Raw genomic sequence first — 9,147 nt, forward strand, 5'->3', positions numbered from 1 at the left:
CAATTGGATGCGCTATCCGGTCCAGTTCAACTGATCTACGATGGTCGGGTGCTTGCTTCGGGTCCTTTAATGTGAAATCATTCCCTCCCTCCATCTAAGGAACTAAGACTAATGCAATAAATAAGACTAAAGCCCTTATATTCAATTTAAAAAACGACTTTTATTTCAACACGACCGGTAACACCAAGAACATCGGATACACAAGGAACGGGTATTTCAAAGAGCGCATACGTTTCATGTGCACCGCTTACGTTCATAACTTCTTCTCATCCTTCCCTCCTTCTATATGGATATCAGGAAAGTCCGCTCTCCCTTTTCTCTCTTTATGCGTGGAGATCTTCTTCTGTTTTCCTTACATCAAGTGAAAATCGGACTTCAGTCCTTCAATCATGCAAGCACAGAATATCCAAGAATGTCGGATTTAGCGATCGTCTCAATGAGACTCGGATGCTATCGAAAATGAGGCTGGATGGAATGAAGGTTGGTAAACTCCATTTTTTATCTCACACACGTCCTAACATTTCTTATGCAGTGGGCAGTTTATACACGATCCTAAGGAGTCTCACATGGAGGTGCTTTCTCGTATTCTTCGATTCTTGAAAGTTGCTCCTGGGAAAGGTATATAATTCTATAAGAATAAGAATATGCGAGTAGAAGCTTATACTTTTGCAGATTGGGCTGACTGATGGGAGATCTACCTCTGGATACCTCAGGCTGGTGGGTGGTCATTTTGTAAATGTTCATACTAAGAAACAATCCGTTGTGGCTAGATCTAGTGCCGAGGCAGAATTTTTAGCAATGGCGAATGCTATCGGTGAATTACTTTGGCTAGGAGGCTTATTACAGGAGCGAAGGCTTCCATTTGACAATCCTTTGAGGTTCTATTGTGACAATTAAAGCAGCGATAAATATTGCTCATAATCAAGTACGGGTAGTTTTTGGCAGATGTCTCTTCCTCAGAGAGGAAATAAAGAAAGACCGATCAAATGAAGAAATTTCTTCAATCGAAGTCCCCAAATCGGCCTTTGTCTATGCCCAAATTCCTTTTAAAGAGACGAGACAGACGGAAACTATAGAATTTTTTCCGAAAATCCATCTACATCACTGGCCTCTGAGTCCATGTTGGCTCAGTGAATACCAACTCGAGAACTTCATGTCGTCATAAGCGTATAAAGATATACCCCAAAAAGGGAGGCTTTGCTTCGCTCCCGCATCATCTGTGGTTGGTTGGTGCATATGCACATTTCCCTTTGAAGGAAGGGAGATCGGCTTTAGAATATGCTTACGACGGGGTTGGATAAAACTGGCACGATTTCCATGGACAGCTACGAAGGAAAAAGGCATGCAGGCCAAAAAGACGCTCTTTCTTGCAAGTCTCACGATTTTCATTGGACAACATTAAAGGCAATGGCATTGAGGCGAAAAACACGGGCTTTCCATTAGGAGATGGGACAGGAACCTTAACCATCGACTTATGTCCCAAAAGGGATCATTTCAAGACATCCTAGCCCTCGAGGAGTCATGGCACACAGCAGGTACAAATCTTCCTTGGCTGATATTGGTTTTTAAGTGTGTCAATCGGGCACACATAGTTCCGCTCCGATCCATTGGTCGACAAATGCGAAATCAATGCATTCTTTGACATGTGTGGAAGCTGAGGAATTTGTTCTACCGTTGGCTCGTAACCAGGGTGACGAAGAGCTATAAATCTTAATCGAAAAAGAAGGTTTGATCCTGGCTCAGGAGTGGGGTATAGTTCCCCAAGAGGAATGGCAATGCCGTGAGTAAAGCGATTTCATTTGTTCCACATCTTGATCTCTCTTTCCGGCGGATCTAATTCGTCGAATTCTCCTCGAATGCCGCTGTCTTTCTTGCTGTTACTACACCCCGATCTTCCTGTGCTGGTTCTTTTTCTGGAAAAATTAGATGGAAACCAACTAGAGTACGTCCTTCCTGCATTTAATCGCTAGGTAGGGGTTTAGTTTAGAGATAGCCCCTCAGATGGTTGAAAAAGGGGTTCTTGCTACCTAAATATGGCTGGCTGTCTAACTCTTTTGAGCTCTGGACAAAAGATGGGAACCAGGGAGTCAGACCAAAAAGAATGAGTTCTTTGATCCGTCCGGAAATCCCTCATTGATAGATATCAAGAGAACACAGCTATTTAAGCTATTGAATCAACTGTGGGACTTGAGCTAGTTGGCATCTCTTAACTTTGTTCATCTTCCTCTAGAGCATCCGATTACTGATTCTTAAACTGACACAAAGGAGATAGAAGAGAAAAAGACAAAACCGGAGATGAACAAAGCGGAAGGAAGCTTGATTTCACTATTCCCGTGCTTTTTTGTGTGTTAGCCAGGTGAAAGGCTCACTCGGCCGGCAAATATGCACTTTCTATCCAAGGGAGGAGGCTCTCTCAAACTCCATGTTCTCAGCTGGCCCGCCCTAGCTGTCTCGTAACCCCCTCATCTGGTCCAAGAACCCGGCCTTCTCCTCATCGAACGATTGCTTCTAGCGCTGGTTGAGCTCACTTCCCCTTTCCTTGGATTGGGACGCATACATCGAGAATATACAGAAAATAAAAGATTTGTTTCATTCCCCGCCGGCTTCATCGGCAAGACAAGACGCACCCGTGGTGGCTGAAGATCCACTCCTGCAGACCAACATGCGGAGGGCATTGCCAAACACGCCATCGCGAGCGGCCCTATGTTGAGTAAGGGGGCAGTACCCCGAACGAAGCAAGAGCAACTGGGGGCATAAGCCCAACCCTCCTTGCAACAATGAATCAGTTGGTAAATAAAGAAGTAAAAGAGGCCAAGGAAAAGGAGGAGGATAACCGCATGATCACCAAACCAACTCCGGCTTGGATAGATTCCGTGCCGTATACGCCAGGGTTCTCTCAGCCAGACTTCAAAATGTTCGACGGAAGGGGAGACCCGCACCAGCATCTAGCGCATTTCCTGGTAAGATGTGGGCCGGTAGCGCAGAATGGGATACTGTCTGTGCTTTAGGCTCTTCCTACAATCATTGGAGGGGCCGGCCTAACCATGGTACGCCCACCTCTCTGAAGAGTCGATCCCGACTTGGGAAGCAAGGGTCTCGGAGTTCAGGAAGCAGTTCAACAACACACAAAGAAGGGTTGGAGTGCCCGAACTACTCAAGATCAAGCAAAGGGATAATGAACCTGTCACGGAGTTCATTGCAAGGTGGCGAGCCCTTACTTTTGCCTGTCCCCAGAAGTTGACTCAGGAAGAGCTCCTCAAGATGTGCATGAACAACTTCAGGCACGACTTGTCGTCGATACTCCTGCCCAAAACCTTGTTGGAAGGGGGATTCGACGACAAGTGCACTAAAGCTCACGATGTGGAAGCACATCTTAGCAAACGGAGGCGTCCTACGAAGTACTTGAAATTCGTTCCGTTACCTTATTAACAAAGTAGACGAATCACTCTCTTTCTCTATTATACAAATGGACTTCTTTTTCACAGCCTATATGCGTATGCGTAAAACGAGAGTCCTTACTTTTCTTTCTCTTGCCCTGACATAATTCGGGGCTATCGGTTCCGTTCTGTTCTCTCTCTCTCTCTCTCTACCTCTTCTTTTTGACCTAACTAACTTCAAAATCTTTTATGCCCGGCCATATAGCATACATCAAGAAGCCCTCCCTTTGAAGTGCATTTATCAGATCAGCTCCCCGAGTCAGACGAAAGAGGGTTAAAGGCCCACTACTTCTTCATTCATGGCCTATTTTTTTGTTTGATTGATCTCCCTTTCGTATTCATTCATTCGACCTGAGGCAAAAGAGAAGTCATAGAAAGAAAGGTTCTTTCATGCAATGGATAACGGGCCGGCCTCCTATGGATTCCTCCAACTCAATGAATGAGGGGAGGAGTATGAGGAAGGCCGGCTTTCTATATGAAGATTCAAACAAAAAGGAAAAAGGTCAAAGCATATCTTACTGAAGAATCTGACTGAATGAGGAAGAGCTCTTTATGTGGTCTCACTTTACCACCATCTGAAATGCGCGAAACTTCGATTGGTGGAAGCCAGTCCATGAAGATTCTCCCTTTTCTTACGTGCAATTCCCCTCTTTCGGTAAGCATCCAGTATCTCATCAGATGAACATTTCTCTAAGCTTATCCTGTAGCTTATACGTCGTTTGAAAGCTGCTTCAAGGATCCAACGAATAGCTAAGGTTTGTTGACGATCCTTGTCTACAATCCCAGGGACATCAACAATAGTACCTGCAACTCCTACTTTTTCCACTTCGCATATGGGCTTTATATTCGCTACGGCGTCAACCATAAGTTTGATTACATCGCCTTCAGTTCGAGCTGGGTGATGAAAAGTTTGATAAACAATAGCACGAACTCTCGTTCTTTTACCTTCTTTCATCCGAAAGTTGACCAACTTCTTGATCAATTGTTTTTGCTCACCATCCAAGCCCCCCATATAGCTGAGAATTTCCGAGCAATTGGAAGCCGCTTTCGATGACGAGGCCGATAAATTGATATTACGCAATCCTGACTGTCCATCTTTTTCAGCCAACTCCCCTGTTTCCATCTTTCCTTTCCGAGTTCATAGCTTCTTGAACTTTTTAGGGTCTCGCTCCCTGAGTTCAAGAGTCTACACTCTCGCGTCATAGGGCTCCGTCCCGGAATCAGGACCGCCCTTCTTTCGGTAAAGGTATTCTATTTCATTCCCTTCGGGTCTCAAGTAATCTCCCCTTCCACGGGTTCAGTTGTGGCATATGAAATTCGATTTCCGGTTGGGTTAGGTAAAGGAATGTGAATCCCTTCCCTTAAGTTATCTATCGGTGAAGAAATTAGGTGCCCCTCCCGCGGTACATACGGAAGAGCTTCCCCGTACGTCTTGAGAGAATCACTTTCGCTCTGCTCTTTCTTAGCTATTCAAGATAGTAGCGAACCTACGCACTCCAATAAAGCCTGAGATAACCCACTAAAGAGAAAAGAGCTTTCGTGCGCTCTCGGTGCTATCGGTTCCCTTCCTGTGCTTATAGTAAAGAGCACTTGAGCTCATTGCTTCTATCGGGTATGAAATGGGAAGCCCTTCCAGTGTCCCTACTGTCTTGATAAATTAGATGCCCGGTACAGAGAAAAGAGAAGTGTGATTGCCTTTCCGGGCTCGGTTATCGAGTTTGCCTCCCCTCTCTCTTTACTCATCTTATGTTGCGATATTAGTTATTCACGGACTCTCCCCTTCGAGGATCCCCTTCCCCCCGTGTGGAAGTCTGTCTTTCTGCGCTGCTCCGCTCTTCCAGTTAAAGCTCCGCGGGTTGCTGCTCTAGTACTTGTGTGTTCTAATTGAATGGTTATTCAAGATTGATTCCCTCCTCACTCACTAAAAGAACTGGATTTATGCTCTATCTTAGCTGCTCTAGTCAAAGTTCTATCTGGGTTTCCGCTGTGAAAGTCAGAGAAGAGTCTTGTTGCGAACCTGGAAGCCTGCTGATAAAGTGGCTTCTATTATAGTTCGATAAGATATAGTAATAAATCAAGCAAACAAGCAAAAAGCTTTAATAAGAGGAATGGCTTGAGTCGACTTCTTTCACTTTATCTAGCTATTGGGCACTAGTAGAACTCCCCTAATATGTAGTATTTCCCCTACTTATCTTATCCTTAATAAAGGAACTGGATCACTAAGCGCACTCCCTTTCGCTCTTCAAGCACTCTACTAAGCCTTCTTAGCCTGGAATCTCCAATCGATCTTAAACATTTTCATATCTTCGTTATCCCAATAGTCAATCTTCTTACTTCGAGGCTTGATGGCTGAAGGCGAGGAGCTTGCGATGACTTACTACAGAAGGTAATGAACCAGAGGCAAAGAAGGACTATTTAACCTTTAGGTATTAGTTGTAATTGTGTCGGCATAGGATCAGACGATTCCTAGCCTTTGGATTGAATCGATAGTTCCACCCACCGAAAGAAAAAACAACCTACCTACCAGCTAACCTTGCCAATGCTGCTAATCGGATCTTGACTTGGTTCTGATTTCTCCTTTCATTCCATCCACCCTATCCTAAAAGCAAATAAGTGAATGCCGTGGAACTGGCTTGCTTCCATGAGTAAACGACTAGAGTAATAGAGCTTGTTGACCATAAGGGGGAAGGCCGGTTAGAGCACACTCTCCGTAGTTGAAGCAGAATCGAGAACAGGGACCAAGGGGTCTCTTGATAGTGAAAACTTGTTTTATACGAGTGGAGTTCAAGGGTGGTCCAGGGAATGCATCTTTCTTTGTCGTGGCCTAAAAGCATGCAGTGGGAACAAAACTTAGGAACTCTCTCGTAGATGATTTTATTCCATTTGACTCCTGCAGCCAAAGTGATAGCGGCTGTAGCATCCACATCTTCTTCTCCGAAAAAACAAAATATTTTTAGATCGTAGAATCGGTGGTTACAGCAGATACGTAGCATCTTCTTTATTTAATATAATTTCTTTCCCAGCTATCCGTGCAAGTCAGAGTTTACCTACTGATTGAAAAGCACTCTGCTTCCACCTATTGGTTTTGATCCCGATCTCTTGTTGACAGGCAAAAGAAAGCCCTAAAGGTACCGATTTGACCTTGAGCCCTGCACTGGACATACCTATTCCCCTCTTTTTTAGGGCATCATCACTCAATTCAAAAAAGGCTTGAAATGGCAATTATTGCTAAAACAAATCGTGTTTTTTAGGTACCCCATGTACACTTTCTAGAAAGCAATCGAGATGAAAGCCGTAGGAGAAGAGGCGACCGAGTGAGGATAAACCTACCTACCTTGGGGCAGGGCCAGATCCTACGCCTTAAGAGGTCTGATGAGATAGAAGTAGGATCAGGGTGCGTCTTACCGGGTAAAGAAGAGGATAGAGAAAGACATTAGGTCGGTCCTTGAGATACTTCAAAATGCTGATCATCTATTTATCAGCAGGCATAGCCTTTTTGAGTTGTCGCATAAGGGCAGAATATTCTTTTGGTTGCTAAACCAACCAACGGACGGAGGAAAGTAGAAAAAATCTTAAGAGAGGCAAGTGTAGCTAGTTTTGATTGAGCTCCTGACCTTTGACTAACCTGATTCCGAAAGAGTACTTTTGGTTGGTGTCATATGCTTGTCTCGTGCATACGGCTTTTTCACCTGGCCCCACCACTCTTTAATCAAGGAGAGGCGAGACTTCTTCTTCATCTGCACCTGCAAAAAGCGGATAGGGAAAGAGAACTCAGTCGAAATATCGTAAAGAGAGATCGTAAGTAACCCGGTTCACCCGCGTCGTCTTTTTACTTATTTCTTATGGATGAAGACGGAATTGGCTGCTTGGCAAGTCAGCATGAAGCTTTGGCTCTCAGTCATATCTTTCTTCTCCCCGGGGAGTTAAGTTAGCATAGAGGGAAGGGGATACCATAAATCAACTCTGCTACAGGCGATTCAGCTAACCTTTTCTAATTATAAAAATGTCTTAAATAAGAGAAGCAAGCCTCAGAACGAATAAAGAAAAAGCAGAACTTGCGTAAGATAGAAAGATCGATTATCCCATTTCTTGCGGGGACCTACTCTCTTTTCTAAATCCAATCAATAGCCCTGTTCACCATAAGGAGTGTGAGCGCAAAACATTTCGGAGATACCAATAGGATGATTCACCTCTTATTCAACCAATAAAAATGGGTGCTTCTACTTCACTTCGAAAATAAAAAAGTAAAAAAAATGAATTTCAATCAAGAAACGAGCAAGAAAGGTTATCGTATCATCCATGGCGAAGTGCTATCGTATATAATAGAACGGTTGCATTTAGGAGTGATCTTTCACTCCTTCTTCAAGCCAGTGGTGATCTCACTTTCGAAAGAAAGTTTCGATGCGTCAATGTACATGTAGTCGATAAGGAAAAAATATATTGAAAGTGTGCCGTGAAGGGATCTCTCTTGATGATGATGTTACGCGGCGTTCAGAACCAGCCTTGAAGTGAATGAATTAGAAAGAACGAAGAAGTACGGAAATGAGACGACTCTTCTTTTACAAAATTCCACCACTTGGTAGGACGTCTTTCGTGAATCACTTAAACAACTATCATAGACTTGTCCCTCGCCTTAGCGATCTTCAGATCTGACAGGTACGGTCTCGTGGAAGGCAAAAGCATTAGAGACGAGGTCTTCGAGCCATCGCCTTTCTTTGTAAGATCGAAGACTTGCTTTCCGTATCATTGTTACCAGGTTATCCCCATGGTCTCCATGGTCAGGATCTTCGCCGCTGGCTGCCCCTAAGGCTTACCTATTTATGTCAAATCGTGAACCTCCTTCCTTCAGTAGTCTCTTCTTGTACGATGACACCATCCATAGCGCACGGATGGGTGGAGCACCAAGGGTTGTGTCCTCCCATACCGTAGCGGACCAAAAGCCAAAACAAAGTGACGGGTCTGGGGTTTGTTCATCCGTCTTTCCATCCGAAGTGCCTATATCCCCGTCTACTTAACCTAAACTAGGGTGGACAATGTAGAGTGAGGACAGTCCTAACCAGGCCACAACGGAGAAGATTCTTTTTTTAGATAGTGCACTTGTTCTCTAGGATCGGAACGCAAGAAGCTTTGCTGCTCCACGTTCGTCAGATTCTTCACCACGTCTTGGCCAGAGGACGTACTCTCCAAGGGCTAAAAACCAATAATAAGAAAAGTGGTTCAGTGAAGTAGTGGAATCTATGAACGAAGGTCACGTATGGCTTTGATAGCCTGCCCTTTTTATACTTTTTTCTCAAGATGGTCTCTCTGAGTCCCATCAATCAGGTGGAGACCTTATTCTGTTATTCAGACATTTGTAGAGTTTAGTTCTACCATGGCAGACTGCGTCCCACCTTTAGACCTTCAAACAAATAGGAATCCTTTCAGATAAACCAGCACCCCTTCCCTCCCGCGAAATTCCCTGAATGGTTGTTGTCTCTATTCCCCCCCGGCTGGGGAAGAAAGGCTTGTTCAATGCTCACTTGGTTCAGAGTTGTCGAAATCAAAGTCTGACTAACCGATTGAAGAGTTCGTTCTTCCTTACCTCCTTTAGCCCGGAGAGAAGCATAAATCAGACTCTCCAGATGGCCGGGTGCGGTGGGCAATCGATCGATTTCTGGGTAATCAATCCCTCAGGGTGGCGGGCACTCGAGATCCACTTGTCAATATATAA

The 9,147-nt window shown here is 44.5% G+C and overlaps 1 protein-coding gene across 1 annotated transcript; it reads right to left on the bottom strand.

Annotated features, from left to right (window-relative positions):
* Positions 1–3,399: 3,399 nt before the first annotated feature.
* Positions 3,400–4,683, bottom strand: LOC125313449 (ribosomal protein S7, mitochondrial). The gene has a single exon (XM_048273189.1). The coding sequence runs from the start codon at positions 4,558–4,560 to the stop codon at positions 4,003–4,005; it is 558 nt and encodes a 185-aa protein (XP_048129146.1). The 5' UTR covers positions 4,561–4,683; the 3' UTR covers positions 3,400–4,002.
* Between the last annotated feature and the right edge of the window lie 4,464 nt (positions 4,684–9,147).

This window comes from Rhodamnia argentea, unplaced genomic scaffold (assembly GCF_020921035.1).
Source record: "Rhodamnia argentea isolate NSW1041297 unplaced genomic scaffold, ASM2092103v1 Rarg_v2.32, whole genome shotgun sequence".
NCBI lineage: Eukaryota > Viridiplantae > Streptophyta > Magnoliopsida > Myrtales > Myrtaceae > Rhodamnia > Rhodamnia argentea.

What these genes read in the sequence shown, in the direction of transcription:
- LOC125313449 (XM_048273189.1), bottom strand. Translation starts at nt 4,560, where the DNA reads ATGGAAACAGGGGAGTTGGCTGAAAAAGATGGACAGTCAGGATTGCGT.